The sequence below is a fragment of the Lemur catta genome, chromosome 6 (assembly GCF_020740605.2).
Source record: "Lemur catta isolate mLemCat1 chromosome 6, mLemCat1.pri, whole genome shotgun sequence".
Classification (NCBI taxonomy): Eukaryota; Metazoa; Chordata; class Mammalia; order Primates; family Lemuridae; genus Lemur; species Lemur catta.
Genome location: NC_059133.1, coordinates 84,752,455 through 84,775,762, shown reverse-complemented (window position 1 = coordinate 84,775,762; position 23,308 = coordinate 84,752,455). Strand labels below are relative to the sequence as shown.

The following is a 23,308-nucleotide window of genomic DNA, read 5'->3' as shown; positions in this document are numbered from 1 at the left end:
TCTGCAAAAAGATATAAGGGTGCCCTTCCCATTACTTTACAGGTATGTGGAAAAAATAAAATAACATTGGCAAAAGTGCTTCATTTTTAAAAATACAACTCAGTGCATTGTTACTGGTAGTAGTTGTACAGATAACTAGTTGAGATAGGGGAAGTCAGAAAAGGGAAACATGTTAGAAATTAAAATCAGAGGTAAACAACATGAACAGATAGAACAATGGAACAAAATGGAAACTCCAGAAATGCAAGCAAAACCATAAAATAAAGATGGTGTCAAATCAGTAGGAAAAACATGGACTTTTTGATGAGCAAGGCTGGGATAACTGGATAGTAGTGTGGGAAAAAAGATGCAATTGGGTTTATTTTTAAAACCTATTCTGATATAATTTCTAAGTGGATCAGAGATGTAGAGCAAAAAGGAAATAATATTACTACAAAAAGAAAATTTGAATGAATTCTTTTATAATCCGAAAGTGAGTAAAATTTTTTTCCACAATAACTCAAAATCTAGAAGCAATAAGAGAGAAGATTGATAAATTTTATTACAAACATAAACCCCAACAAAGGAAAAAATGAACAAATGTTAAAAAAACTTATGCATAGAAATAACACAAGAAATAAATTAAAAAGATATACGACAAATGATGGATAATATTTGCAACTTTTATCACAGACAAAGGGTTAATATCCCCCAAATAGAAAGGTCTTCTAATAATTGGCAAGAAAGAGACCACAAAACAACATACTCTTAACAACCAACCAGTCAAAGAAGAAATCAGAAGATAGCAAATCAATAGCATAACATTATACTTCAAGGAACTAGAGAAAGAGAACATATTTTTTTTTTTTTTTTTTTTTTTTGAGACAGAGTCTCACTTTGTTACCCGGGCTAGAGTGAGTGCCGTGGCATCAGCCTAGCTCACAGCAACCTCAAACTCCTGGGCTTAAGCGATCCTACTGCCTCAGCCTCCCGAGTAGCTGGGACTACAGGCATGAGCCACCATGCCCGGCTAATTTTTTTGTATATATATTTTTAGTTGGCCAGATAATTTCTTTCTATTTTTAGTAGAGACGGGGTCTCACTCTTGCTCAGGCTGGTCTCGAACTCCTGACCTCGAGTGATCCACCTGCCTCGGCCTCCCAGAGCTAGGATTACAGGCGTGAGCCACCGCGCCCGGCCGAAAGAGAACATATTAAACTCACAGTCAGAAGAAGAAAGGAAATAATAAAGATTAGAGCAGAGATAAAACAGAGAATAGAAAAACAATAGAAAGGAGAAATACAAATTAGTCTAAAGGAATGAAAAGATACTCAACTTCTCTCAAAATAAGAGAAATATAAAATAAAACTACAGTTAGATACCATTTTCCACCTTCAAATTGGCAAAAATCCCAAAGTGTGACAATACTTTGTTGGAGAGAAGGTGAGGAAATAGGCATTCTCATATATTTTTGGTAGAAACGCAAAATAGTGGTATAACTCAATGAATCCAAGTGTTTGTTTTTTGAAAAGATCAACAAAATTGACAAACCCTTATCTAGACTAAGAGAAAAAGAGAGAAGCCTTAAAATAGCTAAAATTAGAAAGAAATTTGGTAAGATATAACAAAATTATATATGGACTTACTTTTTGATTTAGCAATCCTACTTCTAGAAATCTATCCTAAAGATATACTGGCAAAAAAAAAAAAAAAATTCAAAGAGAAGTAGGCTATTTTTTAGAACCTACTTAACACAGCAAATGTAAAGAAACAACCCAAATATCTATCCATATAGGACTGGTAAAATAAACAACGGTTCATCACACAATGAAGTACTATACAGCTATAAAAAGGAATGAGGAAATTTTTTTAATATAGGATTGTAAAGTAATACCAGGGCAATATCAAATGAAAAACATAGATGAGAAAAGTGTGAATAATATGTTACTGATTATATCAGAAGGAAGAAAAATATACATACATATATGTATACACATATTTTGATATTTGCTCTTATTAAAGAAGTGGAAGAATAATCCATAAAAAATCAAGGAAGTAAAGACAGCAAGAAATTTGTCCAAAGGGCTCAGGCACCAGCATGAACAGGACCTCACTGTCCAAGTATGGAAAGGTTTGGCCATTACTAACTATAGTAGATTGAAACATGTCAAAAGGTTTAAGTCCATGAATTCACAATAGTTTAAAAAATAAACCCTAATAGGTCACCTTTGCAGGATGTTGAAGTTTCAACTCACTGATTTGAAAATCTATAGATAGAGGGAAAGAAATATTTATCTTCTTTTTCTTACATAAGCTATAACTCTAAATATTTGATGAGGAGTTACTTCTCTTCATAGAATTTTTTCAGCTAATAAAAGAGCAAGAAATGTAGAATATCAATACCTTGCAACCCCCAATAGAGTAGTTGATTTAGGCAAAAATCATCAGTGGATGTTAACACTGCGAAACAAAGGCATTATGCCTCTTGATTGAAGTACAGAATGCCATCTATGTAGAAATTTTGCCAAAAAAAAAAAAGTCTGAATCTGATCAAGGTCTATTAAAATATAGAAGGGAAAACTTTGTTCCATGGCACTATGTGAATGCAATCAGCAAAATCTAGACTGTGTGAAATGCTCTATAAAATGTTCAGATTTCTTTAAAAAAATAATAAATTGAACAGAGAGAATAGAGAGGCATGGGGAATATATATGGCTTAAGGCTGTGGTCCCCAACCCCCCGACGGCCGGCCAGTACCGATCTGTGGCCTATTAGGGAACAGGCTGCAGAGCTCTGCCGCCCACCCCTCCACCATCCATGGAAAAATTGTCTTCCATGCTTCCATGGAACTTAGGAAAGGGTAGGGTGCACATCAGGAGGTGAATGGCAGGCAAGTGAGCAAAGCTTCCTATGTATTTACAGCCACTCCCCATCGCTGGCATCACCACCTGAGCTCCGCCTCCCTCCCTCCACCCTTGGAAAAATTGTCTTCCATGAAACTGGTCCCTGGTGCCAAAAAGGTTGGAGACCACTGGCTATATCTAGCATTTGGAATATATAAGCTTTATTTGGATTTGATTGGAACAAACTATAAAATAAAACAAAATAAACAAAAATTGAAAACAATCAGGGAGATTTTAACATTGACCAGATATTTAATGGTGTTAAGAAATTCTCTCCCTCCACAAACACGTGAGTGATAATGACATTGTGATTATGTTTTTCAAAAGATATTTTTATGCATATATAAACTCACATAATATATAATAAAATATATATTTATATATAAATACATATAACTAAATACACTCATGAAATGCAATAATACTTAGTTTTGGCTTCAAAATTACCAGGATGGGATGGAGAAAAAGTAAGTGAAGATGAGCTGAGAATTGCTGAAGCCAAGAGCTACATAGGTGAGGTTCATATGCTATTTTTTCTTTTTACTTTTGTTTATGCTTGACATATTCCACTACTAAAACTTTTTCAACAGAGAAAAATAAAAGAAGATAGAGAATATGGATATTCTTGCAGATTCTGTTGCTATCAAGGGTAATAATGGGCAGAATCTCCAAATTCTGTGAGTTGAAAGGGAAGTTATAGCGGATGGATGTAAGAGGAAGGAGGTATGTCAAGAAATCAATAACAACAAAAAAATTAATGTAAAGTACAATTTACTTACATTTTTCTGGCTGATAAGTCAGGTTATAGTACATCATATGAAGAGTTATCAGAGCCATAAGTGCAGACATAAAAGGAATAAGTAAAACAAGGGCCCAGGCCCCCAAGTGCTGGACGTAAGATATTCCCAGAAAGACGACGGCTGCATTTAGGTTCATGAGCCAATAAAACCTGGGGTATACAGGCAGACAACAATAAAAATGTCATTGTGTTACTTTAAATAAGGATTGCTAATTTTAATGCTTTTATTCAAATGTAAGGTATGAAATGGGGGCATGTAACCTGAAACAGATTTTGCAAATATTGTTTACTAGATTTCTTAATAAATGTACACATATCAGCCATGTCTTCGTTTCATTCCTGTTTAGAATAGATGTAGAAAGAGTGTGCTCTCTTTTTTCTAAATCAGAGGTTGACAAACTTTTTTTGTAAAGGGCCTGATAGTAAATATTTTAGGCTTTGCAGGCTGTAGGGTCTCTGCAGCAACTGCTCAACTCTCTTGTGGTGGTGCTATGAAGACATAGACAATACCTGGTCATTCAAATGCCCTTAATATTAAACCTGGAAATGGTTAAATAGCTAAAGAGTTGAATCGTCTCATATATTCCAGTTTTCAAAGTACAGGAAAACACAGAAAACTCAGGAATACTTGGGTTACACCTAGAGTAGGGATTAAATCAAAGAAATGAGTGACATCTGAATAAAACCTTTGGTTTCTCTTCTTAATGATTAGTATCACAAATAGATACCTACCCCAGTAGTCTGGATTGCAAGTTCTGGGAAAGTAAACTCTGCCTCTCAACCTTTTATTGAGTCTCAATTCTGCTATTAGAATCCTATTGCAAAGGAGGGGTCTTAACATTAACTAAAAAAAAAAAATAGTGAGTAAACTTAAATATGGTAAAATTTACTCATTTACATATGCAGCTTACATATATGTGTTCTAATAAATGTTTCAGTGCTGCAAACACTAACAGATTTACATTTTATTACACTTAAATTATTACTAAAATTTAAAGGGCTTACCTGATTAGATCAGACTCATCCACAATAATCTCTCCTTTGATTAACTCAAAATCAACTAATTAGGGACCTTACTTACCTATGCAAAAGCCCTGCACTTCTGCCGTATACCATAATCAGGGGAGTGATGTCCCATCATCTTTGCCATATTCTGTTGGTTAGACTCAGGTCACAGATTGTGCCCACACTCCGGGGTTGGGTCTATACAAGAGTGTGATCAGTGAGGGTAATCCTATGGCATGTCCGCCACATCTTCTAATTAATCCCTTCCTTCCTTCTCTCATTTATTCCTTCCTTTCCTTCTTTGCTTCCTTCTTTTTTTTTCTAAGTGAATGAAGAAGTGAATTCAACAGGTAAAAGTGGCTATGCAAAGGGGATATTGAAGGTTTAAGAAGTGGAAGAAAAGGCTTAGTTAGTACTTGTGATCTAAAAGAGAAGGAGGGAGACTGAGTGCATCTTGTATACTTGCTAGGCAATGGGTAAGGAGACACTTTACTGGTCATGTATTTAATGTGTACACAGTCAGCATGATTTTGCATTTTTCTCCAGACTTGTTTGGATGCATGAGTACAAAAATGGAATAGGTGGAGCGTTGAATTGTAACCAGGATTTTTTCCTCCCTTGCACAGAGGGGGGTGGGGTACAACAAAGTGAGGGGAGGAGAAAAGAGGAATAGAGGATATGGAATTAGATTGTTAATTAATTGAAGACTAGCCCCACGACTTGCTGGCTGGAGGTAGAGACTCAGCTCCCTGCTTTGCCCAGCTGACACCACCGAGGAGGGTGAAATTAGAGCACTGCCAGTTTCCGCTGGGCAGAAAGTGAAAGTTAAGCTCCTCGCTTGGTCCCACTAATACTACTCAAGCTGGTAATCAGAGTGTCCTTGCCTATATTTGCTGGTGTGTGTGTGTCTGTGTGTGTGTGAAAAATATTAGATTCCTCCTCATCTCTGCTGAAACAATGGGACCAACGGGGTGTGGGAGTAGGGGTGGGGAGTTAGTTTTTTCATAGAGTTTGGTTGCAGAAGAGCAGATATTGTCGAAAGGATTTTCTCCTGTGTTAGACTAACATTTTCCTAGTACTTTGGCTAAAGGGAGCAGGCTTTTCTTGGAGCTTCCTGATCCCTGCCACACCCCAGCTCTCATCCCTGTGCCTCCTGTTGATGGTTCTAAGGTATCAGGCTTCTCCACTGCTCCACTGGTAACAAAAAGAAAACCAGGAAACTCATTTTTGTCCTTCAAGTTCCAAGGTCCCTGGACACAGTCTGTCTTCTTTCCATCTTTCAGAGTCTCTCAGTGTTTGTTTGTTGTGTCATGTCCAGGCTTTTCAGATGTGGGAGGGGGGTACTTGGAAGAAATGGCTACTCTGTCTTGACCATACTGGAAATCTTCCATTAAAAAAATATATTGGGTAGTTTGTCTTCCTGTTATTGATTTTTCCATGTCTTCATGTATTCTGGATGCATGTCTTTTGTCAGATATATGTTCTACAAATATTTTCTCACATTCTGTGGCTTGCCTTTTCATTTTCTCAATGACATCTTTTGATAAAGATTTTTAATTTTAATAAATTACAATTTATCATTTTTTTTTCTTTATTGGGGTTCATACTTTTTGTGTCCTATAAAGAATACTTTTTAAACTTAGGTTGCAATTATTTTCCTCTATGATGTTTTTTATCAGTTTTATGGTTTTAGATCTTATATTAGGTCAATAATCCAATTTGAATCAATTTTTCAGTAGGGTGTCAGTGGTAATTTTTTCCTATATGGATATTCAGTTATTCTACCACAATTTATTGAGAAGATGATCTTTTCCTCATTGATTTTTTTGACACCTTTGTTGAAAATCAATTGACCATACAAATATAGTTCTGTTTTCTGACTCTCAATTCTGTTCCACTAATCTATCCTTATGCCAATACCATACTATCTTGATTTCTGTTACTCTTTTTTTGTTTGTTTTAACAGCTTTATTGAGATATAACTGAGATACAATAAACTGTGTGTATTCGAAGTGTACAATTTGATAAGTTTTGAATATGTACGCACCTATGGAATCACCACCACATTCACATTAATGAACATGTCCATTACTTCTAAAAGTTCCCTCATGTCCCTTGGTAATCCCAACCTCCTGCCCTTCTCATGACCCCTTTCCTATCTTCAGGCAAGCATGATCATTTTTCTGTCACTATGGTTTGTAGTTCTTAGATTTTTAAAAATAAATCAAATTATTCATATCTTTTTGTCTGGTTTCTTTCACTTAGCATAATTATTTTGAGATTTATCCATCAGTAGTTCATTCCTCTTTATTTGCAAGCAGTATTTCATTATGTATATATACCAATATTTGTTTATCCATTTATGTGTTGATAGACCTTTTCCAGCATATAGCTATTCCAACTAATGCTGTTATGAATATTCATGTATTAATATAAGTCTTATATTGACATAGACATTCATTTCTCTTGGGTGAAAACCTAGGGAGTGGAATGGTTGTATGATATGATAGATGTATATTTAACATTTTAAGAAATATCTAAATAATTTTTAAGTAGTTGCAACCTTTTATAATACCTCCTCATGTGTATGAGAGTTCTAATCCTTCCCCGTCTTGGCCAATACTTGGCATAGTAGATGTGTATTGGTATCTCATTTTGGTTTTATTTTACATTTACCTACTAATGATGTTGAGCAACTTTTCATGTGCTTATTTGTGATCTGTATGTCGTCTATGGTAAAGTTTCTGTTCAAATCTTTTGCCCATTAAAAACAAACTGTGTTTTCTTATTGTGGGGTTTTAAGAGTTCTTTATATACTCTGGATATGAGTTCTCTATCAATTATGAGATTTGCAAATATTTTCTTCCAGTCTGTACCTTGTCTTTCTTTCAACAGTGTCTTCTGAAGAACTGAAATTCTTAACTTTGATGAAGTCCAACTTTCAATTTTATTATTTCACAGGTCATATTTTAGGGGTGGTTGTTCCCCAGAAATTATTGCCTAACCCAAGGTCATAAAATTTTTCTCCCTATCCTTCAGATTAAGACTTGGAAAACTGAAATGACTTATCCAAATTCACATAGCTATGTTGTTTCAGTGCCATGAGCAGAAGCCATCGTCCTGGCAGATACTCTAAGGAGGGTCTAATTGGGCTAAATGTCCTTTTAACATTCCAAGGCTTTGCAGCTACCGATTTCATGGCACTATCATTTCCTTATTAATCCAGGCTTTAACATTTGAAATTAACTTTCACTTATCTCTCTCATCATGTTTTTATATCATTAATTATAAATATTGTCCTCCACCACCTTGGAATGGTGGTCGAAAGACCATGAGTTTGAGTTACAACTCTGATAATCTCACAATCTGTGATCTTACACTCTCTGGAATTCAGGTTAATTTTAAAAATGGGCATCACACCCTCCAAAGAAGATTTCTGTAACAAGTGAATCAAGAACACAGACTGTAGCTGTCTGGTACTAAGCAAATGTTGTGATTATTCTTCATTTTTCTCCTATCCTGATTTCAGGAACAAAAAGGGCAGTGAAGTTGGATGAGCAAGGGATAGAATATTGGAAGAGAAGATGAAGCAGGTAAGTGGGGTCCAGATCATTTAGGGCCTTGAAGTCCATGTAAGAAGTTTGGGTTTTATTCTCAGTACATTGGGAAGCTATTTGAAGAGAATTGAGCAAGGGGCTCGTAATGATCTGGTTTTAGATGAAAAAAGAATACGAGATTATTGTGTCAGATCAATGAATTGTAAACAGGGCACAGTAAGGAGAAAAATCACAGCTATTGTAGTAATCTGCCTGAGAGTTAAGAAGGAACTGGACCAGGAACTGGACCAGGGTGGTAGCAAAGGAAAGGAATAGAAGTGGATAAATACGTAATATGTATTTGGAAAGGAGACACACGTCACATTAGGCTAGTTTCCTCACTGTGCCAGAAACACACCTACTCATTCTCATCTTATAACTTCTCATGTCCCTTGGCTGGCCCTGTCTCACTTTCAAAGTCCCATATCAAGTCTCTTTTCCTTCATTCAATAGTCTCTTGAATATTCAACTCGTTCTCTTTTCTGAACTTCTAAAGCAAATATTCATTCTCTAATTATTTCACTATTGTCAGTTTTGCTTTTCATTCATAGACTGTGAAGCTCCCTGATGGCAACGCCTTATTCTTTATGTCCACTTCTTTACCTCCATGAGCTATAGCACAGTATTGGGTCCCCAATAATACGTGAGAAGTAACAAATGGATTAATAATCTGGTATTTCTTATAAAAAATCAATCAAACACAACACAGAAAAACAAAACGGAACTAAAACCTCTCAATAATTGACTTGGAAAAGTAATATAATGTCCAGCATGGCCACTCTAAGCAATCCGATTTACTGTAATCCACTAGCAGAAATTTATTTATCACAATGTAGGTGAGGTACAAAGTTAGAATTTTCTAGGACAACTGGAAAGACTCCTTAGGCTCAGCCTCGGTTATCCTTTCATGCTGTTGCAAGCTGTACACTGGAATTGTGGCTGTAGGAACTGAGAGAAGCTGGAGCCAAAAGCAATATTACAATTCTTTCAATCTTTAGGATACCCTTTTAAAAAGGTTAAGCATTGTTGAGAAAATCCAAGAGGACACTGTGTGACTCTTCAGTACACCACACGGTGATGTCAACTGAATTGCTCTAAAGAGGGTCAAGGAAAATTACAATTATTCCAAGACTTAAATCTTGTGAAAGATAGTTAGAACCTAAAGAATTATAGTGTGGAATATCTATGTGTAAGAAGAGATTTCACATAAGTACTAAATGTATTTTTAACAAATGCCACCCAATCTATTTGATTGTGTAATTTTCTGAAAGAATTACCTAGTATAGGCATGTTTTATATATGTCTCTGTTGATCCATGGACAGGACAAGCCGTAGAAAATTAAGAGTGAAATTGTATATGTATCATCTGTAAAAGAATAAAAGAAATAAAAATCCACAGTCTTCAAACTCACCATTAAGACTCCTTTCATCTCATAGCTCACTAGCAAATTGAATATATAAAGCACCTCTCACACAGAAAGTCAGAGAGCAAAGCACTAAAGCAAAACAAATACCAGTCATTAAGGAAAATTGAAAGCAGCAGTAAAAATATGTTTCTTTAGTCTACTTTTAAATACAGACTGGGAACTGCAAATAACTGGGAGTATATACAAGTGGTAATTTTTTTTTGGTCTTTATGATTCTATAGTATTGAATACAAATAAGAAAAAAAAATTTTTGTTGCTGTAAAACTCAGCAATCCTTTTGAAACTATTTTAAATATTCACTTTATTTCATAAAAATTTCAAAGTTACTTCAATATTTTGTCATTTCTTAGACAAACCAATGTCTCACCAATGTTGACGTGCTTCACATTTATTTTCAATGATTTCAAGAGAAATGATTTAAAATGGTCTTTCCTAACCTGAGAAGGTATCAAAGAAGGGACCTTTGCAAGTTTCAGGTCTTCATAGCATTAGTGGACAATTTAAAGACTCCAGAGAAAGTGTTTTATTCTGCGTTGAGCAATATTGAGATAATTCACCAGGGGATTTGTGACTCTTCAATGGAATAAAACTGAACTGTTTAGAAGAGTCAATGAAATACTTGGGCTCTGATTTCATGGTGGATTGCTGCTGTCAATCGTTGCTTCCTTTAGCATATTCTGGCAGCCATGTATTTGGAAGATGAAGGAACAAGTAGAAATTTTATTGTTCTTCCTTTTTATCTGTAAATTTATTTTTCAGCACTGCTGTTAAAGAAAGGGTGGTTGAATGAAAGATTTTAGTGACTAGACAGCAGGATTTAAAAAGTTATACTTTTATTTATTTATTTATTTTTTTGAGACAGAGTCTCGCTCTGTTGCCCGGGCTAGAGTGAGTGCCGTGGCGTCAGCCTAGCTCACAGCAACCTCAAACTCCTGGGCTTAAGCGATCCTACTGCCTCAGCCTCCCGAGTAGCTGGGACTACAGGCATGTGCCACCATGCCCGGCTAATTTTTTCTATATGTATTTTTAGTTGGCCAGATAATTTCTTTCTATTTTTGGTAGAGACGGGGGTCTCGCTCTTGATCAGGCTGGTCTCGAACTCCTGAGCTCAAGTGATCTTCCCGCCTCGGCCTCCCAGAGTGCTAGGATTACAGGTGCAAGCCACTGAGCCTGGCCAAAAAAGTTATACTTTTAATTAGGAAATGTTGGGGACTGCTTCACCCTCTTTCCTGCTCTACCTCTCTCCCTCTCGTAACCTGCTTTCATCCCTTTCTCTCCTTGTTCCCTGTTCTTTTGTCAACACTTCAATTGTTAAAGTGGTTTCTTTGTATGGTTTTCTTATTTTTGCATTTAGGATCTTTGAATCACCACATGTCTTAGAGTTTACTGATGAAAATAAGTCCTGACTCATGTACCTTTCAAGCTTAAAAGAGACCAGACAGGGCTTAAGAAACAGCAGGAGACAACATAAATAACAATAAACATAAGGAACTTGTCCTTTTTTTTCTCTTTAATATTCTTTGGTTTCCACAGTTGTGTATGTTTGGAGAGGAATTCTGAGTGTATTTCTGAAAGCTTACCATTTTGGCAGAGATGAAGAAGGAGCTGCCTGTTGTTATTGGAGTGAGAGGGTAGCATTTATTAAACTTCACTAGAGCCTGTGCATTAGAATTTTGGAAGGTCTGGTGATTTTTTTCAAAGCTATGTACAGGTGGCTACTCCTCAATAGGCAGCTCAGAGAACATTTTTAGCATTAATAAGATTATTCCATGAACTGCTTGATTTTGTTGGCTGAAATATACCTTATAAATTATTATTTTACTATTGAAGAATATATGTAGTTCTGTATTTTGTTTCTCTCTCTTTTCAGGATTTTGTAGAAATTCTCAATTGGGCAGATTTTTAAGTATGGTGAAAATTTCTATAAATCATCAAAAATTTCCAAAGCAGCCTGGCATACATTGGGTATGTTCAATCAATGTTTAGTTCCACTTCTTTTCAAAGATATCACTAGACTGAGTTTGAAATCTCCCTTCCTTATGGCTCTGGAATTGTTTCCAAAAAGTGTTTGATCTTCTGAATTGCAGGAGGTACTTGATATAATATGAATGTTTGTGCCCTCACCTCCAAATTCATATATTGAAATCTTAACCACCAAGTTGATAGTAATAGGAGGTAAGTCTTTCAATGAGGGTGGAACCCTCCTGAATGGGGTTAATTCCCTTATAAAAAGAGGCCCCAGAAAGCTCCTTTGCCCCTTGCACTATGTGAAGACACAGCAACAAGCCAGCAGTCTGCAACAGGGAATAGGCCTCACCAGAATCCAAAAACATTTGGCACCCTGATCTTAAAATTCCAGCCTTCAGAACTGTGAAAAATAAATCTCTATTTATAAGCCTCCCAATCTATTGTAATTTATTATAGCAGCCCGAATAAACTAACACAGTACTTGTTAAAAATATGTATCCCCTGCCTGTCCCCACAGGAAATTGTAATCTGGGAGGTTTGGGGTGGAGCCTTGGAAACATTTTTAACAAGGCCCTGACGTAATTATTAAAATCAGCAATACTGCTTTAAAGCAGTGGTTGTCCACTCGGACTACTTAGGCAGCTTAAAGAAAAAGTCCTGGTCTCCGGGTCCCACCCTGAAACAACATAGTCAGAATGTCTGGCAGCAGGGCCCAGGCATCAGTATTTTTTTTAAAGAATCCTCAGGTGGCTTTAATGTGTATCTAGGATTGACAATCACTGTCCCCAGTGCTCTGGTTAATATTAAAACAGCTTCTGGAAAAATGCTGTGGGATAATAAGTTTTTACCTCTAGTGTTTCCCTAAGATAAGATCTATGAAATTTGAGTAAGTATTAAAATAGGAATATTTCAGTATGAGACAACTATCATGCAGGGTCAACTTGAGTACCAGATATTCAAGATTCCTGGGTTGGAATAAGTCAATCTCCAGACTTTTTCCATAACTTTGCCAATATTCCGTTTGGGCTTTTAATCGTGTTTAATTCACTCTTGTAACCCCTTGGCAACAGACTGTGATATGTAGATAGGATGCAAATTGTCAGGTGAAAGAAGCAGAGAGATGCAGAAGCAAGATTTGAGATTAATTGTGGTAGAATTTAAAACTGTGATCATGAACAGACTGAATTAGACCTTCTTTTTGCTTCCAGAAAAGAATCTGCACAGGTGTATTTACCTACATGATCTCCAGCACGGTGATTCTTAATAGTCTACCTCAGATTTTGAAATATGTTGAAAGAACCAGGTTCTGACTGAGATCGTGGCGCAAGGATGCTGGCAGATTACGATGCTTCTTGATTTCAGGGAGTTTAGCTTTATTTTTTCAATGAGGTGCGTAGTTGAGGAAAATCCAGTACCAGATGGTAATGTTGGCTTCGAGTGGTTTTCTCACCTACGTCTGGCAGCTTTTCTCGGAAGTGGTGTTTTCAATGCTTGAGACTTCCAGTCTATGCTGCTTAACATGATCACTGGGAAGCTTTAGGTGGTATAGATGCAATGACACATCTCATTAAAGGTCCCATAACTATGAACATCTGACATCTGTGCTGCAAATAGGACTGAATGCAGACTTCAAGTGGTTATAGATTCGAGCGGTATGTTATTTTTTAAAGGCGCTACTGAAATTCCTTATATTAACCAGGCTTGTAATTTCTAGAGGCAATTTTGACTTAGAGAAATAGATTATGAATTAATAATCTGTCCATTTTAAGGATGACCTCGTTTCCCAGCATTTAGGCAATGGTTTTTGCTGATGACTTATTCATCATTTAACAACAACAACAATAATAATTGCTATCATAACTTGAATACCTATAATGTGCTAGGATACTTTGTGTATAAGCGATATAATAGCCCTCCAAGGTATTTCCATTTTGTGGATGAAGAATCTGGGGCCCTAAAAGGTTAAGGAACTTGCCAAAGGCCATAAAACACCTAAGTGACAGAGCCAGGACTCTGCCAGCCATCGGGCTGCCTGGTGGGGTGTCTGCCCATTCTGCCACCAACCCCTGCAGTGTGTGCAGGAATAGAATTAGCATGCGTTACTATGAACTGCAATAAGCTAAGTGAATGTTCATAAAAAGTCATCCTGTAGTTTAGTATTTAACCTGAAAAATAAAGCTAAAACAACTAGATTGATCCTACAAGGCACTTACCATCCAAATACTCTTTTCTCACATTGAAGAATAACGCCCTGATTTTCTATATACATTTCTAGATGCTTTAACTTTAAATTTTTAAAACACTATCAGAGATTTTAATGAAATTGGAAAATAATTTCAAAAACCTAAAGGTGTTCATCCTAAATTTGGCCTGGCTCCTCACAGCTGCAGAAATCCATTTTTACCCCATTCCCCAACCCCCTTCGCAAAGCCCTAAAGCACAAACCCGTTGGGAGTCCCCTCTGTTTCCCAAAGGAAATATTTCATTCATATAATGTCTCCTTTGTAATCAACACTGAGAAATGTCACTTTGATTAAACACAACTCTGAATGACTAAGACCACAGTACAATAAATTCTCCAGAGCTATCTTTCAGAACAACTGATTGCTCTCCAGTCTTAATCCTCCAGAGTCTTATTTAATCAAAATGATGTTGCTAATTAAGGATTAAAACCTCCGAATAGAATAAAAAAGAAGGATTTTTCTTTCTCCTTTGGGCAGGTCAAGGAGGCAGAATTTGCTGTAAGGAAGTAAAGAGTCTCCACTTTTGGTAAAACTGCATTGTTCCCTGATATTAGGACTTAATCCAAAATAGGCCTGAGTGCTTTGTAATATTAATATAATTGGAGTTTTATAAAAGAGAGAGAGGAAGAAAGAAAGAAAGAACGAGAGAGAGAAAGAAAGAAAACAAAAGAAAGAGGGAGAGAAAATAGAAATTGCCTGGAATAGCTTCACATACCTAGCTAATATTTAGTTTAAAATATTTTCATTTAGTGCTTTTAATATGAATTTTCTTTAAGCATTTTTGTCTGATGCTATGTGTGCATTGCTTTTATCCATTGCAAACACTGATGGAAAGACAGAATATTTTAGAAAAATGTTGGCCACCCATTTCATAGAAAAGAGGGAACAAAAGACAATGCATCTCACATATATTTGATATCCACTGATGAATAACAACAACAAAAAAGAAATTTCATACTAAATGCTTACTGCTATCTCTTAAGATCTAGATTTCAATTTTTTTTGAATTTGTATTTAGTAATAGAAATTGGTTCCTTAAAACCCACACAAACTGATAAATTGTCTAAGAACTCACTGGGAGAGATGAAGATTCCCAGAAAGGCAGTTTTGTTTTCATGGGATATAAACTCTTTCAGGTATTGGGGTAAAGTGGATGAGAAACAGAGGTGTTGAGCGATGTTTTAACATGCTGTAAAATACTTCTTTCATCTTTGCCATCTTCTCTCTGCATTGGACTGTAAATTTATATTAATAATTACTGCCAAATTAGTCTATTACAATATAGATATAACTAATAATAATAATGGCTACTGCTTTTTGATTGCCAATTATTTGCCAAGTTCTTTGCCACAACATACATATTATTACCTCTGATAATACATGAGAAGTAGTATTATGCCCTGTCAGAAATAAACTGAAGTAGAGAATAAAGGACTCGATCAAGGTCAGTTGGCTTGTGGGAGGCAGAATTGAGACTTCTACCCAGCCCTCGCTGGTTGCAAAGCCATATTCTATTCAACATCAGAAAGATGCACAGACTGAGCAAGAGTGAGACCCCTTCTCTACTGAAAATAGAAAGAAATGATCTGGACAGCTAAAAATATACATAGAAGAAAATTAGCCGGACATGGTGGCGCATGCCTGTAGTCCCAGCTACTCGGGAGGCTGAGGCAGGAGGATCGCTTGAGCCCAGGAGTTTGAGGTTGCTGTGAGCTAGGCTGATGCCACGGCACTCACTCTAGCCCGGGCAACAGAGCGAGACTCTGTCTCAAAAAAAAAAAAAAAAAAAAAAAAAAAAAAAAAAAAAAGTTGCAACACTTTGCATCTTTTTACTGGGAGGGTAAATTTATCAGCATGTCTCCAGAAGGCGCTGGTAAGCTGTACTGGTCTGTATCTGACTCATAATCTACCGTGGTTACTGACTGAATCATCGTCACAGATGTCATCACATCCTCACTTACCCAGCCCAGCCAGTGACAAACACTGAACAACGACTATCAAAATGAGACCAGGAAGCAAACAGTGAGAAATTCCAAAAGCGAGGGGAATGTCATAGACCTGTTTTCCCTCCTACCAAGTGCTACTTACCAGTTAAAAAATGATGTTTGCTTCTTTGGGCTACACTCCTGAAGGCCGTAAGCACCCCGTGGACAAACAATGGCTCTTATTCCTCCTGTGCCGAGGCAGATGGTCAGCAGTGCTACATAAAACAGCCTGTTCTGTTCCTTTTTTGGGATGTTGTTAATCACATGGTAAGTGCCCAGACAGAAATCTCCCAAGGGAAAAGCCACCACAGATAAAAAAGCAGTACCTGTAGGTAGAGAAAAAGGAAGAATAAATATAGCATAGACCGATTGAATCACCAGATCACATCATAAATGTTTTCCCTCTGACGGTAGCATCATTAAGTGATTGTCTTATTAAAATATTTACGTTAATCATTGCAATTTGGAGGATAGGCTGATTTTTCTAAGTGTGAAAATTTCTTGCAATGTGTGTCTTATCTAATCCAGCGTTTTAGGGATTTTTTTTCCCCCCTTAAGCTTGAACTATGTTTTCTCTCAGAATGTATAAGCAAATCGTTGTGCCCATTGTAACAAAGTTAAAACAATTCAGAAATGCATAATGTAAAAAACTAAGTTGTTTGTATTCCTGCCCCCAGAGAAGCCTTGTTAACAAGGCTTATTTGTTCTTAATCAACAAGAGTGATAGAAAACGCCATGATGTCAGATAGCTCAAGCGCTTTATATTTTGCAAAACATTTTAATGTACTATATTGTTCCATCTCAGAAAAACTTTGTGGTGTCAGAGGATAGATTTTCTTATTCCAATTTTTCAAAAAGAATGAAAGAAAGAAAGAGAAAAAAGAAGAAAAGAAATGGTTCAGTGATGTTATGACTTTTCCAGCGTTACAGAGTAACCCAGATGTAATCTCTCTCTTCTTGGACTTCCTATCGTCAAGTGGTCAAATCATCACTTTTTTTTTTTTTGAAATAGCATTTCCCTCCCATCAGATTACAAAAGTAATATATTCTTACTTCAGAAAATTTGAAAAATATAGGAAAACACCCAGAATAATGCAAAAGGCCCATAATCTCATAGCCCAGAGATAATCTTTACCATATATTATACTTTTATGAATATGTTTTACTTAAATAAATGGAGATTACACTGTTGATTCCTTTTAACATAACCAACTAATATGAACAATTTTTAATATCTTTATATGTTCTTTTTCAACATGATTTCTAGTGATGATGTGAGATTCTAACCATAATGTGTTTTAAAATCTCTTTTCAGTTATTGTGAATGAGTACAGCAAAAATACCTTTACCTGGACAATTTTTGTGCACATATTTGATTATTTCCTTAGCCAGAGTTCTCAGTCAAAGGCATTCATATTTTTACGGATTTTTAATGCCACTGACAGATGTTCTTTAGCAATGTAACAATTTAGTCTCCTACCACCATTGTATGGGTGGCCTTCATCAACACTAGCTACCGTCATTAATTTTTGCTTTGTCACTTTGATTAGTGAAAAAAGGCTCTACCATGTCAGTTTTGTTCTCCATTTTTTAAATTTGGCACTAACATTTTGGTATGTGCTTTTATATAGTTGTTTTTTGCAGTTAGTTTTCTCAATTAGACTATAATAAGTCACTTATAGATAACGTTTCCATCTCCCCTACAGAGCCTTTCGCAATGTGAAGCTTTTTGGCAACAGATTGATTTACCATGAGGTGGGCCCTTTCAATTACTGAGTTTGAAATGTTTCCTTTCAAGGTTAGCCAGATGCAGAACTAACCGTTCTCTCTCTATCACTCAATCCTCTCCTCTGGAAGTGTGATGTGAGGCCTGGCTAGATAAAGGGATATCCAAAGAGAATGAGCCGGGAAATTATTTCATTCAACAACCATTTCTTTAAGGACAAGACACTTTTAGTTCATATAGTATACCTTTGTGTAAATTGGAAAGGTGCTTTACTTCCATCTTTTAAGAAAATGTCATAATATACTGATTTTGTTAGATCAAAACTTTATTTCTATCTACTGTAAAATTAATGTAATAAAAATGCAAGTCTGTGACATATATGATAATGGGTGCTAGTGTGTATCACATAATTAGCATACTTGTACTTGGTAGCTCTGTATAAAGTGCCATGATGTGTCATATCCCCTACAGGTGGTGGGAGTCCTTCTCTCTCTAGGAGCTAGTGAGTTTGTCAGAGAAGTCAGACATGTAGGTGGACAATTATATTATAAAGTGGTAAATGCAATCATATAGGTACCATCAGGATGTGGTTGGACACAAAGAAGCTAACAACAAACATTATATAGGTCTTGGAAGAATGGAGTTTTCCAATTTTGCATATGGGGTGGAAAGATAAGGGAAGGTGACAATTTCAGGCAGAGAGAAGAGCATATGTAAGATTAGAAAGCTAGGGAAGCAGGGAAGGAGAAGTTCAGCATAGTCAGGGTTGCATATTAACCGAGAAGTCTGGAGAGGTAAGCAATGGCGTAGATTGTAAAAGTTCTTGCATGCTAAATTAATAAATTTAGATTTTATTTTTTAGATAATATAGCCAATATATAGATTTATATTTTCAGGAAGTTAGTGTTGTTGATAGAAGGGTATATAGATGGGAGACTGATTGACAACTGGCAGCCCGGTACATCGGCCATTGTAGTGGTCAAGAAAAAGCTGCATTTTTGAGCTAAGGTTGTAGCAATTCAGACAGAAGAGACATTTCTGACAGAACCTCTGATATTTAGTAACTGGTTGGAATTTGATGGCAGTTGTGAGTGGAGAATACAAGCAAATAACTTTTACTAAGAAAATGAATGTAGATAGAGTTGACATAGGTCTTTTGTTTGCCAAATTCCAAAGGCGGGTTTTCCGTCCTGGTCTGATGACTGACTGACCCCAGAATTTAGACTGATGGGAATTACCATGTTAAACAAGAAGTTACCAAATGCTACTGGCGTGGCCTGTTACCAAGTGAAGCAGAGCAAATTATTCAGGTGTTTGCTAACATGCCTCCTTATCAGAAAGCATTCTCTGATTCCAGGTAGCAACCCTGTCACTGTCCATTCCAGCCTGTCCCCTTACCCAGCTCTACTTTTCATCATAACACTTATTACCACCTGGCATCATATCATGTTTATTTTTTCTCTCCCTGCACCAGAAAGTCAATTTCAGCAGGAACAGACTACTTTCTTCTCTGTTGCTCTCCCAGACCCTGGAACGATGCCTGGCACAGACTAGTCAATAAGAAATATTTGTTGAGTGTTGAGTGAGTATTTACCATGCAGAGCCTTAGTTTTTATTTCGCAGGACTTCAGCAATGAAATTTATAAGTTTGAATCACACTCTAATCCATTCCCTGAATGGTAATTTACCAACTGCCTGAAGATGTGTGGTGTGTTGAGTACCTGATATGTATCCATCCCTTCCTCGTTCACTCTCCCACCAACATGCATTCCAGGTACACTTCTCACTACTGGTGAACAGCACACTACCTTCCCAAGTTCCTCAGCTCAGAAACTTGGAGTTAATTTTTGTTCTCCCATTGTATTTGTACCTTTATTTTGTTGCTGAGTTTTTATAGTTTTTCACATGTTCTGTCCTGAATTGGCATTTTCTATTACTTAGACCATGATCCTGAGATTTTCTAGTTTCTCTCTATTTAACCCCTCACTGTGCTTCTTCATCCTGTTTATTGAAGAAAAACATTTCTCAAATCTTGTTTTCATTGTATCTTCAGAGACTTCTTGTTGTCTGTGAAGAATAATTTGAACTTTTGAGCCTAAAATTCTAGACTATTCATCAACTTGCTCTCTGTACCTTATTAAACTCTTTTGATATCTCTCCAGGATTTCTTGCAAGCACTTCACTCCTAAACTTTTGTAGATGTTTATTATTTTTTCTATGTTAAAGAAGCACAGAGTGTCTGAATTCAGTTATTTTTAAAAGCATATAACCATAGTTAGTAATATAGAAGTCATGCCTTCATATGCAATCTTAATTAACATATAACTAATTAAAAGACCACCATTTGATAAAAACATTTCTCAATTATTCTACATGAACTTCAAAAACCTTTTTAGCACATTTCATCTTAATTATGAAGCAAATAAATTTATATTTCACAAGGAATTTGTCACGATTTGAGCTTGGAGTAAAGAGGAGGAAATGGGGGTATTCTAAGGAGTATAGAAGATAGTCATGTAAAGAAATAATTATTGCAAAATGTAGTAAGTGCGATAATATAGGTACCAAAGCATTTTCTAACACACACACACACACACACACACACACACACATATGCCCACACTGGCATTCTTCAACTAATACAGAGAATAGAATAAATTGAAACAACATTCTTACTTCATTTACACATTTTATGCTAAGAGCAGGGTGGGAATAACATAAACTAAAAATTTTAACAAAAATCTATTCAATTAAGTTGCAAAACAATCCAGTCAGCAGAGGACACTCACCTAGAAAATGTAGAAATAAGCAAATGTACACCAGTTTGTTTCTTCCCACATAGACATCAGTGAGCCATCCGGCAATCACAGGGGTAAGTATTGAAGTTCCAATGAAGCACAAGTTCAAAATGGCTGCCTGGTCGTTGCGGTAGCCAAGCTTAACAGTGCAAAAGGGGATCATATTGCAGACAACCTCAAAGAAAGTGAATCTCTCACACAGCTCCACCAGAAACAAGCAGATTCCAACCTGGATTTTTTTCACAGAGTATGAGGAAGAGAAATAACCAATGTGACTTACAGTTTTCTCCTTCTCAATGCTGTGATTTAAAGGTACTACCTCATCAGTTATTGTAAAGTCTATGACAGACATATCTACCCTCCTAGTATGCAGCTTAGTTAGTAGTTTGAACTGGGTGATTTTTTTTAACCCCCATCCTTCTAATGAGAAAATAAGTAAGATCATAGCTTTGAATTTCACATCTCCATGCCAAAATTTCATAAGGTTTTTTGCACATTTATGTTGTTCATTTTGATGATCCAGGAGCACAGGAGAGGAGACATGAGTATTTAAACATTCCTAGTAGCTCAGTATAGCCAAAACTGATTTGTTTGTTTAATTACTTAGAGGCTAAATTAGGCTCTTCCTCCAAAATTATATTGAATTACATGAACCCAGTTGCGTATGTGTGGAAACTCATCTGCCTCATACTGATAAAGGTTTAAATACTGAGGCAGAAGAAGCAGTTTTTCAGGAGAATTTGAGCACTAGATCAAGAAATAATTTGAGTCTATTAATTTCTGATACTTTAATTAAACAAGCCAGAACAGTACCAAGAGATAAAGCGCTAAAGGAAATCTGTTTGGAGGGGGCAGGAAACCTTATCGTTATTACATTTCTTGTTATTTTTGGTTGGAATTCTGATAAGAAAGTTAATTAGGTAACAAAAGTGCTAGTACATTTAGGTAACAAGCAGAGTTTACAAGAAAGTAATTTAAGTGCACTAATGAAAGGAGAAAATATTAAACAAAACCCTGCTTCCTTTAAGTTGACCCCATGCTTGTAGAACAGCCTCTCAGAGGAAATAAGAATCAAAAGGAGCTATTTGACTACCTTATGTTAATCAGTAGTCAGGGATACAGCAGCCAGCCTACACATGCTTTCGGGAGTATTGGATCTGGTATCACCCTAACCCTCTAGCTGCGTGAATGGATATTAGCATTGTATTCCGGAAAGCAGGAGGGCACCAATTAAGCTAAAACAGCAGCAGTGAAAGAGAATACCTTCACATTTAGTGGTTTAGCTGCAAGGACATGGAAGACAAGGGACTGGAACTACTGTGTCAAAGTCATAATAATTCAACCCATGAGTATAGGAATGTTATTTTCATATTGCAGTCAAAACCAAAAGACTGACAAGGGCTTTAACTCCGATTCTCATCTTTTGTCCTGAGAGACTGGGAACAAAAGGCTGTTTTGACCCCTTCTAATAGTCTCATTGTCATGGTAGCTATTTACATCTGCTCATCATCACTTATTCCGTCTTTGGTAACAATGCCCTATTTTTCCTTTGTGTAGAGTGATCATGCAACTTTTTATCCAAACTTGGACACTTTGGTAAGTGAAAAGTGATGCTATTTATGGTTATTCCTGAAAAAATCATATAAAATGGGACTGTCCCCGGCCAACTCCCACCTGTGGTCACCCTCCCTTTGGGGAACGACTCCCATCTAGTACCTGAGATCATGGCGGGGTGTTAATCAGGATATCTCTTTTATTCTGTCCAAGGGGTCAACACACAGCCTAAGACAGTCCTTTTGCCTTTCTCCTCTGGAATTTTAATCATGAGTGGAATAACTCAAGAATGGGCATGGTGGAAGCTGAGTTGTTCACATGGCAAAAGGGATTGCCCATGAGGCCCTGATGGAGAACTCAGTGCCTCCCTTGTTCTTACCCTTCAGGAGAGATTGGTTGTTCCGTCTGTAAAAGGCTCAAAACATTCCAGTCAGTTTTGAGTTTTGTTAAGTTAGGTACATTTTGCTTCTGTGGCTTCCAAAGAACACTAAGTGATACTTTACTTTTTTATTTGCCCCAAATGTAAGGGAAAGTTGTTCCCTAGCCACTGGCTGACACATTTAGTCTCTGACAAAGTGCTCCCGCAGTGTCATTTCCTGAGCCACTTCCCAGGGCCTGATGTTGACCAGGTCTGAAGTTCTGGGCTCCTCTCTGTAGCCCTGGACAGGCCACAGGTGGTAGGAGCCTGTGGATTGGGGGTAGTTGAGTCAAGAAGAGCAACAGCATTTGCCTTCTTTGAAGGGGATATTTGGTAAGTCTCCGAGAGAGCCACTTACTCAGAAAAAAAGTTTATTTTAGTTATCTGTAAGGAGAAAAAATCTGACTTTAATCTTATAACAAGGTTCAAAATAGTTGTCAAAAAGGATGTTTACTAACTTGGGAGTTAGGAGAACTGAGTTATAGTCCTGCCCCTTTATCACTTAAGGCGAATTTCTTTTTGTCTATGAGCCCATTACATCAACTGCAAAATACAAACAGTAAAGCCTGTCTCAGAAGATTATTTCTGAGGTTTGGTTTAGAAAATGACTGATGACACGTCAAGGATTGTATGTGGAAACATGTTTGTTATTACTTGCTGCTGTGTGCCTGCATTTTCTAGCTACTCAGAACAATGAGCCCTAGAGAAACGTCATGGAACCATTGCCAAATTCCAGTTTGCGCAAAAAATAGAAGTTAGAAGGGTGAGAGTATGCTGAGTAACATTGAAGTAATGGGAAAACACTTACTTTTTAATTGTCACTTCCCTACTAGTTCTCAATACTGTGTTCAGAGTGATCTCAAAGGACAAGTATCAATTCCACTTGAGAATAATACTTGGCAGGGAA

The 23,308-nt window shown here is 36.7% G+C and overlaps 1 protein-coding gene across 1 annotated transcript in view; it reads right to left on the bottom strand.

Moving 5' to 3' along the window:
- SLC15A5 (solute carrier family 15 member 5) overlaps positions 1 to 20,781 on the bottom strand; it is an 86,935-nt gene extending 66,154 nt beyond the window's left edge. Inside the window, exons 1-3 of the mRNA XM_045555259.1 lie at positions 20,421 to 20,781; positions 16,009 to 16,231; positions 3,662 to 3,831 (exon numbers count right to left, since the gene is read on the bottom strand). Of these exons, the coding sequence (XP_045411215.1) occupies positions 3,662 to 3,831; positions 16,009 to 16,231; positions 20,421 to 20,781 (754 nt within the window). The remainder of the gene's footprint in view (positions 1 to 3,661; positions 3,832 to 16,008; positions 16,232 to 20,420) is intronic.
- Between the last annotated feature and the right edge of the window lie 2,527 nt (positions 20,782 to 23,308).